Source organism: Serinus canaria, chromosome 5 (assembly GCF_022539315.1).
Source record: "Serinus canaria isolate serCan28SL12 chromosome 5, serCan2020, whole genome shotgun sequence".
Taxonomy (NCBI): Eukaryota; Metazoa; Chordata; class Aves; order Passeriformes; family Fringillidae; genus Serinus; species Serinus canaria.
Genome location: NC_066319.1, coordinates 18,072,008 through 18,095,527, shown reverse-complemented (window position 1 = coordinate 18,095,527; position 23,520 = coordinate 18,072,008). Strand labels below are relative to the sequence as shown.

General features: G+C 40.1%; 1 protein-coding gene across 3 annotated transcripts; it reads left to right on the top strand.

Moving 5' to 3' along the window:
* Positions 1 to 886: 886 nt before the first annotated feature.
* Positions 887 to 23,242, top strand: CHKA (choline kinase alpha). Of its 3 annotated transcripts, none has more exons than XM_009099289.4 (12): positions 887 to 1,276; positions 4,519 to 4,630; positions 11,486 to 11,539; positions 15,241 to 15,354; positions 15,977 to 16,110; positions 16,376 to 16,480; positions 16,846 to 16,904; positions 18,982 to 19,069; positions 19,969 to 20,077; positions 20,556 to 20,662; positions 20,995 to 21,076; positions 21,856 to 23,242. In XM_009099289.4, the coding sequence occupies exons 1-12, from the start codon at positions 966 to 968 to the stop codon at positions 21,913 to 21,915; spliced, it is 1,335 nt and encodes a 444-aa protein (XP_009097537.1). In that variant the 5' UTR covers positions 887 to 965; the 3' UTR covers positions 21,916 to 23,242. The 3 variants fall into 3 exon arrangements, with proteins under 3 accessions (XP_009097537.1, XP_009097538.1, XP_050831233.1); XM_050975276.1 differs by lacking the exon at positions 887 to 1,276 and adding an exon at positions 1,663 to 1,682 and having other exon boundaries at positions 21,856 to 23,240; XM_009099290.4 differs by lacking the exon at positions 11,486 to 11,539.
* Positions 23,243 to 23,520: the final 278 nt, after the last annotated feature.

The following is a 23,520-nucleotide window of genomic DNA, read 5'->3' as shown; positions in this document are numbered from 1 at the left end:
CCGCGGTTCCTCCAGCGGGCTGTGACATCACCGCTCCCACACTCGGGTGCTGAGGGGGAAGGACCTTAAGGCAGGTGCTGGGATTTCCCAAAACAGGAAACCGTATTTCCAACGCCAAAACTATAGGAAACTCAGCTCGAAAGCATTGAGTGTAGACATTATTCTTGCTCCCGTAGCTTTACCCTTCTGTTCAGGCTCGATCCTCTTCCCGTGCCACGAGAGACCAGTTTACCAAGAGGGCATGAACCAGCCCTCACACAATAACTAAGTAACTCGGTAACTTTCAGTAAGGAGCGGACTTTAAATAAGCGTGTTGTTGGTTGCCACGACTCACTTCGCACCGTGCGGAGATTTCCAACATATTTTGGTGTCACGTCATAGACTGAATAACACCGGCGCGTTGCGCACCTCTAAGCAAGGCCAGCCCTGCCTGAGGGGGTACCGGCTCCATCCAGCACCGCATCACCGCGAACCCAGCGGCGGCAGCTCCACGGCACAGAGCACCGTGAGAGGTCCCCTCTCTCCCTCCCTCCTTTTTTTCGTTCGTTCTTTCCCTCCCTCTCTCTCTCTCTCTCTCTCTCTCTCTCTCTCTCTCACCTTCCCTCAGCGTTCCCCTCAGGCTCAGCCCCTGCCCCGCGGGCGAGCGCCTCGTGCTCCCCTCGCGCGCGCGCACCAATCACAGACTCCTGGAGGGGCCGCGAGCCGGGGGCGCGCGCCCGCCCTCACCCTTTCCTACCCACCCCCGCTCCAAGGGCGGAACCGAGAGCCGGCTCCAGCCAATCACAGGCAAACCGTCGTGAAGCGTGAGGGGCGAGCGGGCCCGCGTGCCGAGACGCCATATAAAAAGGGGGCCGGGCGCGAGCGCGGGGCTCACTCGCCGCCGGCGCTGACAGCGGAGGGACGCACGCGAACTGCCGCCCCCGTCCGCCGCCCTAACGGCCGCCGCGCCCCCCCCACGCCGCGCCATGAAAACCAAGTTCTGTAACGGTGACGCCGACCCGTCCCCACTCGGGCTCCTCCTTGGCCGTGGGTCCGCCGCGACCGGGCAGCCGCCCTCTCCGCTGGCTCACCCCGACCCCGAGGGGAAGGACCCCACCGTGGCGGGCAGAGGCGTTGGTGTCGCGACCCCGCCCCCGGCGCTGCCTCCGCCGCTCGAGGAGGAGTCGCCGCCGCTCGACCCCCGGACGCGGCGCCGGGCGTATCTGTGGTGCAAGGAGTTCCTGCCGGGGGCATGGCGGGGGCTGCGGGAGGAGCAGCTGCGCATCAGCCCCATCAGGTCAGCGCGGAGGGGGAGGTGGCCCATCCAGGGGGCGGGGACGGGGGCGCGCCGCGGGTCCGAGCCGACACCGGCGGGGGAGGCGAGGGGTCTCCGTCTTTATTTTCATTTTATTCATTTAAATCCCTCCCGAATTCGGTTTAGTGGGCGGCGGGAGCGGGCTGGTGGGTGCGGGGGTCCCGGGGGCGGTGCCGGCTGCACCGGAGCGGGCGGTGGTGCGGGGAGACGGCGGCTGCTGCTGCATCGCCACGGCCCCGTCTCGGCCCCGCGCCGGGGGAGGGGCCCCGCGTCCGGCCAGGAGAGGGATGGAGCCGGCAGAAACCGCTGCACCGCGCCCCGAGCTCCCTGCCGGGGGAAAGGGCCCTGATGGGCTGGCCCTGGCTGCTCCGCACTGAGAAGTCATCAGGTAAACGCTGTGTACCGGCGATGAGTCATCTTCTACAGCACACAGTAACGAGTGCTTGTGACTCAGCACGTTGGCAGCAGAAATATGTAAATTGGGGACGTTCTGGAAGCCATATGATGTAATGTGTTGAAGATCTTTGCCTTCTTTGCAGAATTAAATAGCATCTTTATTTTGCTCTATCTAAACCTGTGTTAGCTCAGACTTTCGCCTTTGTGCACTGCTTGTCTCACATCTTCCAGACTGATCCTTCTACCTGATCAAACATAGAGTCGAGGACAGTTTCAAAGGGTACTGTTATCAGTTTGCTTTCCCTATCTTTCTACTTTTGTCCTACACAAATCATGCACACATCTACCCTAGGTACCTACAGGAGCATACACAGTTGACAAAGCTCTGTTGTGTACAAGTATGGTTAAAACGCATCCTGGTCATTTCTAAATCTATTTTAAAAGCCTTATTGAAAAAATTAGCAACTCACTGATACCCAGTGTAGGCAGTATTTGTTTTTTTAGATAGTTTCTCCTCACTTGACACGATCATAAGGAGTTAATGAAGGGAGAGAATTTTTACAAAACCAATACAATTCCTAAACAGTATACTAGTCTGATATGTTTAGTTTGAGTTGCTTAATTAAATTTTCATGTGTATTAGTGTGTGTTGCTGACTTTGGTTCTTCCTTTCTAAAGCCTTACATTTTAGCACAGTTATCTTTGCATTTCTTGGAAACCTCTCATGTGAGGCAACGCTTCAGAATGGCTTGGTGGTTTCCAAATTTGGCAGAAGAGAAGATGAGCTGAAACTTCAGAATGTATAAAGGCATGCTAATTGGTAGTTGGGATTTTTTTGGCAAAAGTCTTCTCACCACTTTCATCTCTGGAAGATGCATCATATTGGTTTGCTGATTCTGGTTTCAGTCAGTGTGCATTCTCCAGTGTGTGGATTAATATTGCAAAATCATGTTCTTGTACAGCTGTAAGTTAAGTAGCTGGTAGCTGTATCTGTATGAGAGAATTGTGCCCTTTTGACCTTTAAACAAGCTGTTGAGTCAACTGACCTTTCAGAAGAACAGTGCCTTTTATTATGCTCCTGTATGAATTTCCTTGATAACATTTCCAGGTAACTTTTGAAGTCTTAAATACTGCAGTGAACTTAAACTACAGTGAAACTTCTGTTAAATGGAGTTCAGCATCACTAAGGCACTCCACTTTAGCTTATCTGGTATAAAAAAAGAATTTCTGGGCTTTTATACACTGTGCAAGCTGAGCATATAAGTCATTAACTATACCGATTTTTGAGCTTTAGTCCAGTATTTGTTGTAAAGTATTTTTCAGTGTGCTTTGTTCTTTTCACCAAAGTTTTTGAGAGGCTTAGAAAAGCTGGCAATTTTTTTTTTCCCCACAAAAATCTGTCAAGCACAGTTCAGATAAAGCCAGAAGTGTAGTTAGTATAACTAACCAATTTTTGGATTGTCTTGGAGTAGCTCACTCTACTCTTCCTTTGATATCCTTTCCATCTGTCTCTTGGGTTTTTTTCCAACCTGTTCACCTTCATGGTTCAAAGTTACTTCATATCTTGTCTCTAAACATCCTTTTTTTGGGTGCCTGCCAAGCCACCTGGTTGTTTTCTGTCTCCTTTCTTAGCCATATTGTGCAGCTGCTGTTTTACCCTGTTTTCTTGAGATTTCTATTTTTTCTTCTCAGTTGTTGACTTTGGATATGGAGGCCAGCCCCTGTCTCCTTCTTGGTAGCCTTTTTTTCCAGAAAGTCTTTTCTGCTTCCCCACTGTGTTGAAAGAGAGCCCAGAAGAATATTTGAAAAAGCATTGAAAGGAATGTCAGGTTAAGACTGGGAACTGCAATTTAGCCACTGCATTTTGGGTCTGATGTGGATTCTTGTAATCCAAGGTCAAAGCAAGGTGTTATATGTTATAGGCAATATCACTTGCAGAAGGAAAATTTGAAAATTTCATTCATGAACAAAATGGTAATGAAAAGATTGCAGAAAGGCAAAGCAGTAAAGAAAATGTGGGTTGAGTGGATGGGTGTTGTTAAGAGCTACAAGAACCTCAAGAAACTTAACATCTCATCAAGATGGACACAAATTAGGGAAATCTGTGCTTCAGTCATTCAGATGATACACAGACATGTTGGGTTTTTTACATAATTACTGTGTAACAACAGTATTTTTACAGGAAAAAGTCACAGCATTTATTTTGTTTTCCACAGTTGATCTAGATAGAAACTATATCAGAGAAACTGATTGTGATTTTAGATTTGACAACTACATGAGCAGCTTATTCCAAATAAAGAACTGCTTTAACTGTAAAATTCAAAAGTGAAAATGCGTCCCTAAGAAAAACAGCTGAAGTGAGACTTCCATCAGCAATGCTGTACCTCAGGTATTCAGGTTAAATCTTTATAGCTGAATTTTGTAGCTGCCAATCCTACTGACAGCAACTCTTAATTCAAATTTGAATAGTTTTAAACTTTTTCTGCCCTTGTTTTGCTTGTGCAGCCAAGTATATCTGACAAGACTCCAGCATCACTGAAAATAATTTACTTAGCTCTGCATAGTTGTTTGTTGCATTTAACATTCATTTGTTAATAGCTTGAGCTGTAATTTGGATCAATAGCTCTGGGTGGTGAACTGTACACCAAAAAGCACAAAGCTGCCTTTTTTTTTATCAAAGCCTCATATGAGTTATTGGTGCTGTTGGAAAACTTTCTTGTTAGAGTAGACCGATTACACCATAAGGATGTTTACTGCACCTCTAATCTGTTGAAAACAGAAGGTGTGGTTTTCCAAGTTAGCTGATCAATGTATTTCTCTGTCTCCAGAGGTGGCCTCAGCAACATGCTGTTTCAGTGCTCGCTACCTGACACCATTGAGACAGTTGCAGATGAGCCACGGAAAGTTCTTCTGCGTTTATATGGTGCAATCCTGCAGATGGTGAGTACATACAGGGCTTTGGGAGTGGGAGGGTTTCTGTAGCTTCACTCTAATGTTTGGAGATCTTCATTTGTGACACTGTGCAGCTTTATCCTATAGGGAATCTTTCTGTGGTGGGGGGTGGATTGCAAGCTGAAAGCAGTTTTCTTTATGGTTTGTTATTGTCTAGAACTTACACTCCTTTCTACACAGATCCCGACTGGCGTGAATTAGCTGAAGGCTCATTTGCTGTTTGTTTGGACACTAATGTTTTGTTTATGGTCTTAAGTTTGGACTGTGGTGTTTCAGAAAAATTTGCTTCTGTACAGAATGTAGGACTTTGACATAACTAGCTAGATTGCAAGAGACTAAACTGCTTAATTTTAATCTTGATAGCACTTACGAATCTTGGAGATTAGTTGAAGGTTTTGTCAAACTTATACACTGCTCAAGCATTTTATTAGTTATTATGGGTACTTGTGCTGCTAGAAAATTTGATCTACAGTTTTAGACTAAGAATGAAACATAAACATCAATACTGTAGAGTCATCTCATTCCAAAACATGCTTTCCTGAATGTGTTGTATGCCTTATAGCTGGCACAGAAACTTAACCAGATGTTTTGTTGAACTCACTTAATGTTACTTTTATTTGGTTAGTAAAATGTAAATAGTATTGAAGTTTGTCACACCTTAAGTGAAGTGGTTGGCAAATCTGTTTCAAATAGTAACATTTAAAAGCAAGACTATTTTGTAGTCTTGTAAAGGTCTCTTCTAAAGCTGACAGACTGTTACTCTAGCACTGTACAGCAGATCTTCTCTTATCCATCTCTGCTACACAGTTGATTATATTGTAAATAAGCAATCATAACGTAAGTGTTTAACCTTATGAAAAATTGCAGCTTCATAACATTACATCTGTATGTTGGCATTTGTTTCTGTTTGACTTGGAGGGTCTGGTTTTATTATCCATTAATTTTGTATTTTCCAGTACTCAGTCACTTACTTTGAACAACTGATCCAATATCTGCAGAAGATTTTCTGTTCCTGAGATTTCAGCCCATTTTTCCCGCTTCTGCTGTCTTGACCAAACTTTCTATTAAAAGTCTCATTAGATACTCTTGCTTTACTGATATTGAAGTGCTCCTTTATTATTATATGAGTTGTTATCTTTCCCGTGATAACAAACTATACCAGAAATATGTAAGAAATCCCAGTGGTTTGGAATAGCATGAATTGCTTGGCTACAGCACCATGTGTGTTGGGAAAGTTAAACAAGAAAAGTGTGTTGAAGTTCAGTAATTCAAGCTTAAATAGTTTTTAGTTTCACTCTCACTAAAAGCAGAGTGAAAAAAAGGGGGGTGTGAAACTTTGTTTTCAAAATGACTCCAAGGATTGATGCTAAGTTGGGGTTATTTTTAAGAATTATTACTGGTTTCAATGTAGTGCTGAGTTAACATGTAGAAAGCTTGAGTAGGAACATGGGCTGTAAAACAATTGTAGTGGTAGAGCTTCTGTTTCCCAAGAGCTGTAAAGAAATATGGCCTTTCCCTTATTTTTCAAAGGAAAAGTAAAGTGGACTTGAGAATTTGGCTTCCCTCTTCTTCCCTTAGGGTATTTTTTAACTTGCCTCTTCTCTGCCCCTACCCACTGAAGAAATCAAAATAAATTTTTGGGCTCTAAAATCAGAACTAATTTGGTTTGAAAATTGAAAGTGTGTTCATAACTTTCTAACCTTTCTGCTCTTGGTGTTAAAGGATCTTTTGAGATGTCTAACTTCCTTTATTTCCATAGTGGCAGTGAAATGACTGCTCTTGTTGGTGCAGTTCACTAATGGTTAAGTAAGCAGAGAAAGTCCCAAGGTAAAACTTTGATTGCATTGAGGTTCACAATTTTTGTCAACAAACATTTGTCTCTTCCAGCCCCTATACCTTAAATGCAAGTTAAAATATAAGCAAACTGTTTTATTGGGTATTTTGAAAGCCTCACATAGGATTTCTGAGTTTCTGGGTGGCATAAGCAGAATGTTATGACAAGCCTGTTAAGTGGGAGTAATTTGACATTTTTAGTAATGTTGCTTAAGATAAAAACCCCGTAGGAATTAAGGAACACAGCTCAAGTGAGTTTTGAGACCTTATGCTAAAATCACAACTTAATTCGCAATGACTTCATTGTAACTGCCACTGGGTATTAGTAGTTACCACTTGTTTGTTTGAGCCTTTGTAGCATGTTTTAACTCTTGTCCATTTTACCTTCTGTTGAAATTGGAGTACAAACCAGTGATATAAGTTCTTTATCCCTTTACTTTAAATACTGTGTGTCCATAGCAACCTGCACCAAATTATTGTACGTACAGAAGACAGGTTTAAGTTAAAATTTTGAACACAAGTGAAAAATGGATCTCTCATTACTAACTTAAGAAAGAATGATACTGGCACCATAATTCTTTGAGCCACCTTTTAAAGGAACCTTTTTTGCAGTTTGAAAATAGCTCCAGTTTGCTTATTATGACTCTTGGAAGACACAAATGTCAGTACATGAAACTCATCCAATATAAACCATGCCAGCTGGCTAAAGCTGCCACACAGGGAAGGCTTTGTGCCTTCCTCTGTCATAGCTGATATGTTTAAGCCAATTTTTTGTGTGCATGACTGTTTTGGGGGGAGCTGGGTGGAGATGAACTGTGCTGGCTCGGCCATTATTATGAATGGTCGCACTGGCATGGATGTTTATAAATCAAGGACTTCTCTTGAGTATATCCTTGAGCAGAATTTTTTTTTTTTAAGACAAGTATTGTACTTGTGATAGGTTTAAGTACTAACCACATTAAAATTCCAATGTTTGAGGCACAATGCAGATATGTCCTACACTGAAAAAAGGAAAATGTCTTACTCTGCTTCACTTATTCTTGCTCCAGCTTACTTGCTAAATTTAAAGAGGAGCATTGTAAAGTAAAACTTGTGGCAAAATGTCTTTAACTGTTGGTTGTATTAGTGTAAACAACTGAAACTAAAGGTTATCCAACAATATGCCATTTAATGTCCAGACTTTAAAATTGGATTTCATATTCATATCACTATAGTATTTCTACTTAAATTCAAAATAGCATCTTGAAAATGCTAATAGGATTTCAACATAAGGTGGCATCAACACAAAATAAGCTCAAATCAAGGTGGAATTTAAGTTCACCTATCAGAAGGTAATCTGGATTGGTTCCCATTCTTTTACACGTGTTAAAAGAACCTTGAACTCTGACTCACTGGGACTGTTACCTTTACAACAGCCAAAACAAAATCTTGTATACAAATGAGGAAAAACAAACCAGGATACCTAGTGTTCCTTTCTGGTCTCTCAATTTCTATTTGAGCAGATGCAAAATGAGTATAAATGGTTGCCACAGTTCTGTGGTAAATCTTTTTCCATACCTGCCTTGCTGCCTTTTTTTTGTCTAACTAAATAAAATGCAGACTGCTGTGTAACTGTAATTATCAACGTCTTCTGTGGTTGTTGGTGTCCATGTCTGTTTGTAGCATGGAGTAACTACAAATCCCTGGCACTGGCAGACGGCTTGAAAGAAACCAAGCACCTCTTACGGGGATATATTTGTGTTGGGTGGCATTAAGGGTGTTCTGGGGGTAATGTACCACTTTAGTTGTATATGCATGTGTTCTCTGCTGCAGGCTTGCCCATGCGATCGTGCCTAGAGCACTCTGGTTTCCAGGTGACAGACACGATTCACGGTATAGTATGAGATCTCTGAAGTGGAGCATTCTCTACAGCTTTCATTTTCTTTAGTACTGGATTTCATTGTTTAAAAGTAAGCCTTAAGTAGCACCAGCTACTGTCTGTGCATCTGAATGTTTACAGCAATAACAGAATATCAAAAAAGTGTCCCTTCCTTTTCTCTGCTCCCTCGTAACAGAATGGTGACTTGAAATATAGAGGATTGGAATTGTGGCTTTTGTAGAGCTTGAATTGGGAATTCTTCACATGCTAGATTTTTAGGACTTCAGCAAATTAGTATCGGTTCCTTAAGTGATCAATGGCAGATCCTTAGAAGCAGAAATAGTTATTGCTAAATCTAAAGCTGGTTTTGTTCCAGCTGAAGTTCAAATTGACATCTGCTGACAGCTTCTGGAAAAGTTTCCCCTGCTCAGGTTGCCTCTACCCTCTGAGGCAATTCATTGTAATGTTGTGATTTAAGATTTGAATTCCTAGGGATTTATCTAATTCAAAGTATTGCAGTATTTTGCAGTATTGAAAACTAAAGCTGAGTAAGATTAGGAAAATTGAGTTATATTTTATTTAAATTTGTGAGCAGAACTCAAAGTTATGTATACAAAAAAGAGATAAAAGTTCCTTCTCTGTACAGAATTCTCTGGTCAAAGATCATTTGGGTTTTTTGGTAAGAGACTTGATCTTTGTGACAGAAGAAATTTGGGGCATTAGGAAGAAAATGTTGAACTCAATTTTCTGTATCAAATTGCCAGATGTATAAACACTGTCTGGTCATCTGAGCAAAGATCAGTGTGTACTGTCTCCCATTCAATTTACATGATCACAAATTAGACTCTAAACTTCTATTGAATATAGTTGTCCTCCCTTACGAAAACTAGTGAACTCTCAGGGCTTTGAGAATAAATCTTCCGACAATTAAAAAGCTCTGAACAAATATTTGAAGAAATCTTGAAACTGTAGAACATATGTCCTTTTCTAGTTAGTTTCCATGCAGAGAGAGCAATTAAAAAGCTCTAGCAGTTACTCAGAAATTCTCTTTTTCAGGTAATTAAAATTGCCTCATTTTTGTTGATGTAAATAGCTCCCAGAATTGGAGATTAGTTGGAGTGGGCTATGAAGAGTTATGGAAAAATTGAAATTGATTGATTTCACGAAGAACAAGTGAGCTAAATAGGTTGATCAAATTATGAGATGCCTTATTTTGAACCACTGTTCTCAGAGGTGAGTGTGGAATCAGGAAATAATCAAATTCTACTACTTTAATCTGTTAAACTCTTAAAACTTCTGGTACATAATATTGCATCCTGCTAACTTTGTTCTCCTTGCCCATGTATAGTGAAGAATTTCCTAATCCTAGGCTGAGTACATGGCTGCTTGTGAAGACTGATCCTCTCCAAGCTCCCATTCATATTTGCAAGTTATTTACATATTTGTATTCATTTTCTTGTGGAAAGTAATGCTTCATGCTGAGGGAACAGAGAAGAGGGAAGGGATGTTGCAGAAGTCTCCTCTTGTGATGACTGCAGTAAAGCCTTAACTGTCCCTTTCTAATGGCAGAACACCAGATGCCATTAGGCTGTCTCCAGCACCAATTTGAGGTGAACTTTTGGAACTGGCTAGCTCTTTATTACAGTATGACCTCTGGAAAGCAGATGCCAGTTCAGGTTTTAGGGAAAAGTCTAATGTGCTTACCCTCTGATTGAACTGAACCATTCTGAGAGCACCATTTATCAGGAAAGACTCATGAATGGTGAGTAACTTCCTGACTGCTCAAGAAAAATCTGAGAGAGGTATTGATGTAGACCATGCTTGTTCAGAGAAGCCCTTCGTAAATGATTTTAATGCTATTGAGTAGTTACACATTTAGCTGTAGTGTATATCTTTGGACTTGATTAATTTCCTTGAAAGCAATATAAAGTAATAGTAGTCTCCATATTGTCTTGTTTTAAATGTATATAGTAGTGTTATGGGAAGTACTTGCTGAAAGACCATGGATTGTTGTTAACTATCCTTCTTCTATAGCTTCTGAAATACTGTAACTGCAGAGCTTGTTGTACTGTACTTAAGGCAGCTGGTGTTGCTTAACTGTATTGCATTAAGTTCATATTTCCACCCTTGTTTTGGACATGTTAGAGCTTTGGAACAGGAAGGTATGCACATGGTTCTGTGAATGCAATGTTTGTGTTCAGAAGGTGGAGATGCAGGCTGCCTTTATGGGCTTCTAAAGCTTGTCTGGTTTAAACAGTCAGTGGTGGAATTGCAACATAAATAGCAGCCACAAACTGTCACTAATTCTAAGCAGATATTTGTTTTCTCTTCTCCTTACCTTCAAGCCCTTTAAAGGACAAGGTTTTAATACATCTTGTGTTTTTAAATGTGCAGCTCTATTAAAAGCATGTGCCATTGAGGGTTCAGTTGCTAAGGGTATAATTTAATATTCTGAAACTGCTTTATAATGACTCTTAACAACCCTAGAACAACATGTTGTATATGGAACTTGTTCAATTTTTGCTGTAAAGTATACTGTGGTTCCTACTGAGACACCTTTAGCTTGGGCAATTCATTCTAAGAACAGTCTTGGATTTGCACAGCCAGTGGTACACTGGACATACAGCCAAGATGGCATGCTCCAAATAAGAAAATTCTAGCCTTATTTGGAAAATAAGGTAATAAGCAGAAAAAAGTGCTTTGCAACCTTCATAGCGTGACTCTTCCAATAGTCCTTGTAAGGCTTTTATGTAATCTCTGTAATGCATCTCAAGTGCTTTGGCTGGAAGAATCTCATCCCAGATGTCATGCAGAGGGACCTAATTTTCTCTTAATTAAAAACATTCCTCTGAGCTTATGGTGAATTGAAATCTTGTTTTGAAAGACTGGGAAACAATAAAAAAATGAAAATCAGGTATTTACATGAGTGGCTTGGTCTCAGTGGCACATCCTTTTGAAAGATTTTGGAATTGTTGAAAGTGTGGTGGTCAGAGGTCAGATGGATACTAGTGCTGTAGCTGTCACAGATCTGAGACAGTGTTGAGACTTTTAGTTAACTGTAGCTGGTACTTCTACTCCCTTTGTTCTGGTGGCTGCAGGTTAATAACTTTAAATTTCATCTTCTCATTGTGTTTGCTTTTTCTCATTCATAGAGGTCCTGTAATAAGGGAGAGTCTGTACAGTCTCAGAAGGAAAATGACTTGCAAGTGAGTAATTAAATTTGCTTCTTTCACAGAATTTTGTAGATTATAGGGAAATGTGGTGATCCTGCTTGTTTTAAACCAGTAGTTATTCCACCTGGACTGTGTCTAGAAAATGTAAAAAGTAATGAGGAAAAGAAATTTATTTGCTCACAGAAGCAACATTATGTGAGTGTCTGGAGAGAGTTTGGAAAGATTCAAGCATCCCACATGATGAAACATCCCCCAATTCTACCCTAAACCTAAATGGTTTTTTTATCATTTTGAATACTGGTATCAGTACTGCTATTTCTAGTATTAGGCTCTTCTTAAGTAGATGAACATCAGTTCTCTGCTTTACCTAATCCCTAATTTTTGAATACATTGATGAACTCCTTTGAGGAAAGTACATGGTGCTGGAGAGAACTTGCTTTGAACATGAAGCATTCCTGATTAGCACTGTGCTTGGACCATCTCTGTTCTGCAAACTTTCAAGTTCCTGCATTTGGAATAATTTCTTCTCCTAGAGCATAATGTCTAGCTGAGTGTATCTTTTCCTAAAGTCATCTGAACAGGATTTGGTGATTTAGATTTCTACCCTGGCAGTATTTTTTCAGAGAGGAATAACATTGCAGCATGCTAGCCAGATGCCTTGGTTATGTACTGTTTTCAGCTCATAATGATTTTGGCAATGACTAGGGAAAAGTACATTTTACTCAATTGATAAGTGCTGCTTTTGTCTCCCTGTATTTTTGCCTTCTGGGAATGCCATCTGAAACATTTTCAAGCATTTGTTTAGTTTTGGGCTTTTTTTTCCTAGTGAGTTGAAACTGGTTTTAAATTTTTTGTTGTTGAGTGACTGCTTTTGAAGTTTTGTTGAACTTGGTGAACTTTAGCTTACTGGAACAGCTTCAATCAGTTGAACCAAGATTGAACTGATTGATACCTCAGTTTTATTCAAAGATGAAAAATGAAGGTGGCTTGATTTCTCTTCTACCACAATCATATAAAAAAAGAGTTAAAGTTATAAAAAACCCCAAAAGTCCAAACAAGCCCCACCTTGGTGACAGAGGCTCATAGAAGTTTCACAGTACAGGAAACAAGATTTTGAACTTCAGAACTTCATTTGTGGTATTCATTTATGTTGCTTGAAAATATTGATTCTCTGCTGATAGGTTTTCTGCTATTAATCTCATAGTGCTGAAATTTCACTGTTGAGTCAGTGTTCTCAAGAATTACTGTCAGGATGGATTTGTTAATTTTCTTGTGTCTAGGTTATAGGAGGAGATTATATTCTTTAGAGATAATAAAATTCTCTGGGTTCACTAAAAGTCATTGTAGCTTCTGAGCTGCCTGGTGTGTGACAATTGTGTCTAGACATTGTATAGTCTTCTGTAAGCTCATAAGGCCTTTTAACAGGAATTTATTTGTTTTACTTTGGTTTTGCTATAATTTGCAGTAATTTTCCTTAGAATATGACTACTTTATGTATTTTAAAGTGAAATTTTTGTTAAGGCAGGAAAAAAGCAGAAGCTTCAGTTCCAACTGAAGCTATAAAGGCTTCTGATCTCTCCTTGCCTATATGGGAGTTGCATCCTGGGAAAGTCTTGTAAAAAATGTGTATAACTGTTAGGTTTGAAATAAAACATTGATCTCTAAGTATCAATTTAAAAACGTGAGTGGTCCAATCTTCTCTAGAAATCTAAATACAAGTGCTTATGGATGAATCTCTGAAACTGATCAAAATTGAGAGCTTTAGATCCTAAATTGTTGTCTTGCCAGCATAAGTATATTGCAAAGTGTTTGAAGGCATTGAGGTACATAATGTCCTTGGCTACAATGCTTGATCCTTTGAAGTCACCAGGTAAACATTAATCTGAAGAGACAGATACCTAGATTTGTTCAGTGTCCATGTGAAGTATGCTATAGAATTTCTTTCATGTCCTTTAGTTGTTTTATTTCCACACCTACCCAGTGTTTGACAGTAGTGTATGGGATGGAGACTTGCTAAAAGGTCCCTTGGGTATTATGAAGGAGAAGAACACATGGATGGTGTTGTTCCAAAATGCTTATTGGACTTGTGTTCAAATAACCATTTGGTTTCAGTAGAGGAAAGTTCTTCTACTGAAAGTTCTTCTAGAGGAAAGTGCTTGTCACTTCTGATGCATGGAGAGATGTCTTGATGAATAACAGGGGCTTTTTGTACTTTGTTATCCAAGAATAGTGATATGGAAATGAGGAACTGATACCTTAATGGGAACAGACTTAAAAATGCCTGGTGTTGTACCAGGTGCAGCCAAAGTCAGTGTTGGTTAATAACAGAGTGGACATTCAGTAGCTTGTAACTAATTTCCTCCTTGGTGCTTGGCATTAGGTTTCAGAACTGAATGGAAAGAGTTCCGACTGTGATGGTGAGGGCATGTGAAATCATTAAAAACATTTTTGGTATGTTAGTGGATAAAAGCATTTGGTGTTTTGAGGAACTGGGATGAAAAAATGGTGGAGAACATAGATGCAATACATACATATGCAAATTGTCTTAAAGTCTCAGTGCTGCAGAACAGTTACATGAGTCTTTACTACACTTCAATATGAAACACTAGAATTTATTGAAGATCTCAGAATAATGTGTGGGACAAGAATAAAAATAATTTATCAGTGGTGCTGCCTGGAGTGTACTCAAGAGTGGAGCTTGTATAGAGTTATATACTGTCTGATACTGTGTTGACTGCAATAATGCAAAAGGGTCTGTGATGAGAAATACCTCAGAGGTTTCGTAATATTGTGCTCTTCATTCGTACACTTTTATGTGTTATGGGTTTGACTTGGAGATGAGCTGCTCAGAAGTAGACAGATGCTTGGCAGATCTTTGGGATTCGATAGAGCTGGATTCTGGTGAACATAATTGCTAGAAGTAGTTATTTATAACGTGACCTCTCTGCTTACTTACAGATAATCTTACCCATCCAGAAAGCTACACTTCAGTGATTTTTAACTGTGTTTTTGAGACTAAATATTCAAATTTCTATTAACTTTTAAATTCATATTAAAAAGTTGTCTGCTTGTCGTTGTTATGAACCAAGCCTATTGACGTATGAAAACCTTAGAGAAAAATTACTGAAACTTGAGGTATGTTTGGTGGTAGAAAGGGAAGGACATTTATTCACACACACATATATTCCTTAGCAGGAGCTTAAATTACTTCCTCACTTCAAAAAAAAAAAACCCCAAAACCTTATGATTTCCTTTCATTAAGCACATTCTAAGTCATTCTTCTAAATGAAGAGTGTTGTTCAGTTCATTCACTTGTGTAGCTAAAATGTTCTTTTGAGAAGTAGTGTTCTGAAGAGTATTAAAACAGCCTATATAGGATATTTGTAGTTCCTGTGTTGTGTTTCATTGGGATGAGCTCCTCCAGGAAATGAATTTGCAGAGTTCCCACAGGGTTAGAGAGGAGAGGGTGTTTTGCTTTTTGTAGTTTTCCTTTGACCTGGCTCACCAAAATTAAGTAATACAGTTTTTCTTCCCCAGCTTTAAACTTGAAAGCAAAATACTTGTATTGCTCCCATGCTGACTAAAAGTTATTAGTCAAGAAACTTTTTGATTTAGAATGTTGAGTCTTTTCAAAGCTAGCCCTAAAATTTCTCACTTGGTAACAGTTTAGCTGTTGCACACACCCACGTTAATTTCTGTGCCAGCACCAACTAATGCTTTGATTTCTTTGGTAGGGAGCTGAAGCCATGGTTCTGGAAAGTGTTATGTTTGCCATTCTTGCAGAGAGAGCGCTCGGCCCAAAGCTATATGGAATCTTCCCACAAGGGCGACTGGAGGAATTCATTCCCGTAAGTCCTGCTCATCATTAGTTAGTGGGCTGCTGGAAGCTGTTTTAATTGATCATTACAAGAAGGTCTCTGGACTGCCCAGAAAAGCAGGGATGTGGGAATGGAATACTTGGCTGCCTGTAGTAATTGCTGTCTGTAATTTGATACAGTTAGAGTGGGTGTTGGAGAGCCCCATTGTAGCTCTTGCCAGGGAGAGATATCTAAAAACTTCATCTCTAGCAGAGGCTAATAAATGAAGATAAAAAGCCTATTAGACACAAAATATAGCATGGGGAAGCTGTGGAGTAACACTTCCCTTTAGCAGCAACAAGAGCAGATGCTTTTGATGTTCTTAAATATTTATACTTGATCTGCTTTGAAGATATTCTTAGTGTGATATGTGATACTCCCCAGGTCTTGAATCTAGAAGTGAATTGATTAAGTTGTTAGTAGGGCTGGCTAATAGCTTTTCCAAAGGCAGCAACTTTGTAAGTTCATCTGTGAGCAAAAAAGAGTATTGCTTGAGCACCACACAAGTATTTCACACTATACTGCATGGAACCTAATGCTAGTGTTTATAGCTAATCACAGTTCTGTAACTCATCAATTAACTGTATTGTAAGAATTCTGTATCTTATTACAGAGCAGGAAACTGAGCACTGAAGAACTAAGCTTACCTGACATATCTGCTGAAATAGCTGAGAAGATGGCCAGATTTCATGGCATGAAAATGCCATTCAATAAGGAACCTAAGTGGCTTTTTGGAACAATGGAAAAGTAAGTTATGCAATACTTCATGGGGAAAAAAGGTGACCCATTGTAATTTTGATAAGCGGATCATTCTTCCTGAATGCCTGAGAACACAAGCTTTCACTGTACCCAGAAACTATCACATGAAGGCCTTCAGTCATCTTGAAGAACAGTAATGTTTTCTTCAGTAACTTTCAAACTTCCTTGATTTTAGTTTAAATGGTATCATAGTATGGGAAGAATAATATACTCATTGTTACAAATCCTTTATTATTGTCTCTTTCCTTACCAGGTATCTAAATCAAGTGCTGAGAATTAAATTCACCAGAGAATCCCAAACCAGAAAACTGAACAAACTTCTCAGTTACAATCTCCCCCAGGAAATGCAAAATCTAAGGTAGGCTTATTTTGTCCATTGCTATCTTCTAAACTCCACAGTTTCTGGATGGATTTTTGTATACTTGTTCAGACATGTTATACAGTATAACACTTTGTATTCATCTTACTTTGAAAGCCAGGAATTCTTTTTAGTTCTGTGACCAACCTCAGTCTCATACAAATACAAAATTCTATTATGAAATTGCTGATCTGACTTACTGATCATGAAGTCAAACTTTATTGTGCTGATGTTTTGTTCCTAATTAAGAAAAGAAGCTATTGCTGGGAGGGAATAGTATTTCAAATCTTACAACAAAATTACCTGGAAGTGGAAGTGAACTTAGTGATTTGTTACTTAAAAGATGCTCTGTTGCTTTTTTCTAGAGCTATGCTTGAAGCTACTTCTTCACCAGTTGTATTTTGCCACAATGATTGTCAGGAGGGTAAGCTGTTAATATTTCAGTATTGCTCAGTGATGTACTGTTGAGCCTTTCCTGTGGTGACTTGTGTGCTTCTCTGAGAGGTAGCCATGTTGTGGAGGTACTGCCCTCACTGGTGTGCTACAGTACCAAAGCAAAGTATGGGCTTCTGCAGCCCTTCTAGCTTTTTCAGAGAACTCTGGTGTTGTGACTGGGTTAAGGCAAGAATGTACTCATGCTCTGTTAGTACAGGTCAGCTGATGATGGGAGCCTTATGTGTTTTCTGTTTAGACCATGCTTTGCTGCAATATACATGATCAGAGTAGAGTATACTGGAGTCATTCTAAAAGAAAGATGCCTAAGTGCAGTGAGTGGTGAAAGTAGAGAGTAGGTCAGTTTGATGTGGCAGTTTTTAATTTGTACTGGTAAGAAACATTAGGAAAACCTTATCCACCTCTTTTTAGTGTTGTCTGGGAGTCATGGAAGGACTAACAATTTTCCTGAAAAAGATGAGGAGGAAGCAAGGCTTGAAGGTGTGTTGGGTATGCTGTGTCATCTGAACAGTGGGTAAGCTGGGCTGAGCTGGAAGGATTTCTAGTGGGACTGTGTGCAGGGCTGTTTTGTTGGCACTGGTCCCAGCTTTGTCAGCTAGGGCAGAGGAACTGCCCTGGAGGGTAGACATAAGGATAGGCAGCACAAGAGGAAAAGGCCACTAACTTGAGATGTCAGAAGTGGTGGAGTTTGAGGTCTCCTTGCTGATGTGGCAAGGTGCGCTACTGGAGGTGTCAGAGCAGAATAGGGCTGGGGCAAGCTGGGGAACCTATAGCTCCAAGGGGTTTGGGGGATGTGTGTGAAATACTGTGCTGCTTTTTCTGTAGCTGCAAGAGTGTGGCACGGAGAACATATGTGCCTGCAGAGTCACACTACTGCAGAACTTAACGTTGCTCTACATTTATTTACCAACTGCTACTTGACAGAGGCAGACTTGATGTCTTTTAGATGAATTATAGTGACTGTGTGACTTGAAAGACACATAAGCAATTGCCTAAACTTTCTGTATAGGTACTGGTTGTGCCACATATTAGAACAGTGGAGTGATCAGACTGACTTTGAGGCTGCTGAAAAGCAATTTCTGTCCCAAGTGCTGCATGATCAGTGATAGTGCTATGCTGATATGAGAGATGCGGTGAAATGTATAGATCTCAAGCTGTGCAAAGAAACAATGCAGCAAGGACTGTTAAGGCTGACAGGGCCACCTGAGCCAGCAGCAAGCTGAACTGGGGAAAGAGGATCCTTGGGAGAACAAATCTGCCTCTCCCTGTACAGAAAAAACTTTCTTGCTTTCAGCTTTACAAGGTAAAGCTATATATCTCAACTTCCAGAGAGCTGGTGAACAGCCAGTGCAACTCGGCTTTAACTAAACCCAGCTGGCAACTCAGCCCCACAGAGCCACTCAGTCTTCCCAGTGAGATTGGGAAGAGAATTGGATGGGTAAAAGTGAGAACTCACAGGCTGAGATAACGGCAGTTTATCTTATTTAGGGAAATTGGGGAAAGCAAAAGCTGCTCATGTAAGCAAAGTAAACAAAGAAATTAATTCACTGCTACCCCTAGGCAGGCAGGTGTTCAGCCATCCCCAGGAGAGCAGGGCCCCATCACATGCAACAGTGACTTGGGAAGACAAACACCATCACTCCAAACATCCCCTCTTCCTCCTCCTCCCCACTCTATATAGTGAGCATATAGTATGGAATGTTCCTTTGGTCAGCTGTTGAGCTGTATCTCCTCACAACTCTGCCTGCACCCTGGTCCCTTTTTGGGCTGGGCTGTGAAGCAGAAAAGACCTTGACTCTACAGAAGCACTTGCTCTGCAATAACAAAAACATCCCTGTCTTATCAACACCACAAATCCAAACATAGCCCTGTGCCAGCTACTATGAAGAAAGCTAACTACCCCTGCCAAAACCAGCATACCTATAACTTTTCAGTGCAGATATAAGGGATAACTAGGATTAGCTGAACAATGTTCCTTGAGATACACAGTATTGCTTGTTTCTGACTTTTCTGCATTATTAAATATGCAGTATTATCTTAATTTTCAGGTAATATCTTACTTCTGGAAGGCAGAGAGAGTTCAGAAAACCAAAAGCTGATGCTCATTGACTTTGAATACAGCAGCTATAATTACCGGTAAACACTTTTTCTCTTCAGCATAGGAGTGTTTTCCTTTCTGCATGCTGCAGGGAGGCCAAGTGCTGCATTACTGATCGCTTGTCTGTTTTAGTGAATCGTGTTCTGCTTTGATAGTGGTGATTAGCAAATATAACTAATCAAAACAGTTCTGATGCTGTTGAGTTTAGGCACACAGCAGAGGCAAAGTTGCTGTGGCTTCTCGATTGTTCAGAGTAGAGGGTTTGTTATGCACAAGTGGCATCTTGCTTGCATGTCAAAATTTCTAGTGAGAAGCTGAGGAAAAGGAGATTTTGTGTGCATATGTATGTAGACACCTTTGCTTTTGTGTTTTTCTTTCTGTCCCTTCTAATGGCTTTTTCATCTATACAGATGAGAATACAAATTTTTCACTGCATGGTTATGCAGCATGCTTGTTTTTCTTCCCTAGTTAAGAGTTTTTAAGGATGATCTAAGTGTATATAGCCACTGGGATTAAACACCAACCTAGCTGGAACATAATAAAACAGTGAATTCCAATAATGTAGAAGTGGAATATGTTGAAAACTTTGAATATGATCTCTTTGCCTGCAAGAATGCCAATGTTAAAGATGTCTGACTTCACACTCAGATGTACTACATACTCAAGTACTTTTACTGTGCCCACTGGTATAAAGTTTGGTAGCAAAGTCTAATATTTTCATGTAGCCGATAGCTTTCATTCTTAACTGCCCCTTTTTGCTGTTATTATTATAACTTGCAAAAAGTTGTTTGCTGGTTATCAATTCTCTACCTCCAGCAAAACTGCAGTAAATTCTGAGTAGACCAGTGCTTTTAAACTTGATTTGGGTTTTGCTTAAAAAAACCCCAGATTGCTAGTTTGCAACTATTGAGGTACTTTGTCTTTTTTTCTTTTTCAGAGGGTTTGACATTGGAAATCACTTCTGTGAATGGATGTATGATTATTCGTATGAGAAGTACCCATTCTTCAAAGCCAGTGTTCTGAAATATCCTTCAAAGAAACAGCAGGTAGACACAAAAGACATAGTTAAATGCCAGTGTTCAGTCTTCATATCTTAACTCTTTTTCAGTTCCCTTTTGGACTTACTGTGTCCCAAGATACTTCCTCCATGACTTCAAGTGTAACACTTTGTCTAATCCTGACTACCTTTGCTTTAAAAATCATAGTAACTTAATAGCTATTCCGGACAGAATATTTACTATGTGCAGTGTATCCATCTACCAATCTACAAAAAGTCCAGTAGTTGTGGACTGCAACTGTGAAATTAGTTGGTAGTAGCAATATGCTGCCTGTCCTAATATTATAACTTTTCTTAAACCAGATTTCCAAGCAATTGTTAGGAGCACCATTAATCTTAAAGCTAACTCCAACACTGTTGATGATTGGAAAAAAATGCCAACTTATTAGAAGGTCTGCCTAGGCCTGAAAGAAACAAATATATCTTGAGATGAAAAGTTGTAACTCGGTTGTTTACTTGCCTTCCAGCTTCATTTCCTCTCCAGTTACCTGTCTGCATTCCATGATGGCTTTGAAAATCTGAGTGATGAAGAGAAGTCTGAACTAGAAGAAGAAGTGTTGGTAGAAGTTAACAGGTAACTTGCCTTACACAATTGTGTCTTCAGACTTCCACTGTGGTACCTATACTTGTACATATCTCACTAGTGAGAAACTTGAGCCAAGAGAGATTGAAGCTGTTTATATGTGCTAAAGAACAATCTGTCCACTGTAACATTAGATATGTGATATACACTAATAGCAGAGTAAACAGAATACTACTCAATGGGGCATTATTTTTGTAGTATCATAGTTGAAAAAAAGATTTGGACATCCCCAAACTAGGGAATACTGTTGTATGAGGATATGGAAATAAGGTGTTGTGACTTAGCAAGGTACTTATTTCAATAACATAGCCTTGTAATTTCAGGTTTGCCCTTGCATCACACTTCTTCTGGGGTCTGTGGTCTATTATACAAGCAAAGATTTCATCCATTGAGTTTGGGTACCTGGTAAGTTTTATAACTGTAGCTTTACACAACTGAAAGCAAATAATCTACATAACCTGCAGTACATTATTGAAAATGCAATGTAATGGCCTCTCACAGCACCTAGTATCTTCACAGTGGTGTAAAGCTTTTAAAAATGCATTTGTTACTAGTTTGTGCTCTTTCCTTAAGAATGTAAGCAACATCTAAGATCATAAAAACTTCAAAAATTGTTCCCATGGCTATGTAGAAAGTGTATAGCCTTGTGTCTGGATACATTGCAGCATTAGTCTGCAGTAAGATGTCCCAGGAAGAGAGAGGGCAACATGCACTGAGAATTTCAAACTAAGTGCAAACTCAAAGTGCACATGTTGTCCCATGGTGATGTTCAGTGTGCAGCAATATCTGTGCCAGGTAGCAGCTTGTACTTGAGAAACTGATCAGTCCAGCTCCTGGTCTGTGCTCAGTGTGCTGTAAAGGGATAGGACTGGCAGGTACATGGAATATCTTACTGGAGGTGTTGCAGGAGCCAGCCTTTTCAGTGAAGTCCTGGCCTTTTTAGTACCTGTTTTCTTCTGACATTTTGGCAGCAGCTAATTGTGTTAGAGTTGAAACAAAACTGGAGGAAATTTTAAGAAGCCAGAACACCTCTGGAGAGATTATCCTTCTGAATAGAGCTAATTAGTGCATTGAGATGATGGATTATGAAAGTAATACAGTTAATACCTCATTATGCTTCCCCATCCCAAAAAAGAAAACAGCTGTTTACTGTATTGAATACTGAATGTCCCTTATTTCTCCAGGAATATGCGTTATCCAGATTTGATGCCTACTTTGATCAGAAGAGGAAGCTGCAGGTGTGAATGTGGGAAGAGTGGCCTGTTTGTTACTGTATGAAGAGGGCAGCTGAACAGAACTTTCACTGTGCTTAGGCTACTGTATCTCTAATGAAGGTGTCACTGAATTCCAGTTCCTGGGAATGCAGGTGTACAGTACTGAGGACTTTAAAAATTACTTGTTTACAGTTCCGTAAATAGTTGGAATGAGACTGGGAGGCAAAAGTAAAATACAACCATGCAATATCTGAAATCTTTTCAATCTAGGAGCTATTTTGTATTATGGGAGAAGCTTAAAATTAGGTGTCAATACCACATGCATTGGAGCAAACTTGCTGTGGGTACATTTTTGGGGGATGTTGGCATTCTGGTTTGTGTTGTAAGTGGAACAGCTGTAAAAACTGATTTGTTGTAGACACTGCCTCATAAGGAAAAGGAAAAGCGAAGGAGACAACTGCTAAACTGTGAAGTAGGCTTAAAAACTTACTGTGAGTTTAGGTTCACCATGCCCCAAGAACACTATCTTCAAAGCTGCTGATATATTACACCACTTTAACCAGAAGCAACTAAACACATTGAAGCAGTGTGCTTTAAAGTGTGAGTGACGCACACATGAATGTTTTTCTTAGGCTGGTGTGCCTGGGAAGTGAAGTACGAATGAGCTTTGAACTGGACATTCTGAAGGAGTTTGTTTTGAACTGTTGGTTCCATGACATTCAAGAATATGCTTTAGCCCAGCCTGGTTCTCTTAAAATGCTGTGTCCTGCACAGGGGGTTCTGTGGGCTGGCAGCACTGGGAAGAGTGCCTTGAATTGCTCTAGCAGCTCCCCAGGTAACTGGATTGGCAATGACAGTACTGGTAATTGAGGCCCATCTCTCTTCTCGTGTTGCCACAGTATATGGCTGTAATAAATAGAGCCAAAGACTGTGGAGAGCACTTCAGGAAATTGCTGTTCTGCCCATCCAGTTCTTATGTGGCTTGAGAGGTGCTTTTCTTGCGCCTTCAATTCTCATCATGTTCCAGGAATCCAGTGAAGTGGAGCATCTTGTGGGGAACAATAACATGTATATTGAAACTTGAGTATAATCTGTGTACATGCCATCTAAAGATTTCTTTTGATTTTTGGGAGCTTGTTTATTTTGAATGTTATTTGTTTGTGCTTTCTAACACACTGTATTATAAACAAACTTTTAAGTTTACCCTTTTTGACTTGTATAGCAAATACTGTTTGAAGCAGCTGAAAAAATGTGCAGCATTTCATGTACTGTATAGCAGAACTTGTAAAAGCTGTCATGTTACTCTCTTGTACAGAGAATCATTTTCCATACATTCAGTTATTAATACTTTATAATAAATATAAAGCACTTAAAAATACTTGTTGATATTCTTGAGTCTCTGTTACAGCTGCAGGATAAAATAGATGCCATTTCCGGCCTTAATATCTGTTGAGTCCTTGCAAAGGCAGACTGAGAATACAGGCTTAGTGCTCTGGGATATATCTTCTACTTAAATGTGTCTTCAGCACTTATTGTATAATTGAATCCTAATAGAAAGGTGTTTAAAGCAAGCAATGAAAAGCAGACTGGACATCAGTTTCTAAGTCTATAGCTTTAGAGGTGGGAAGAGTTTTG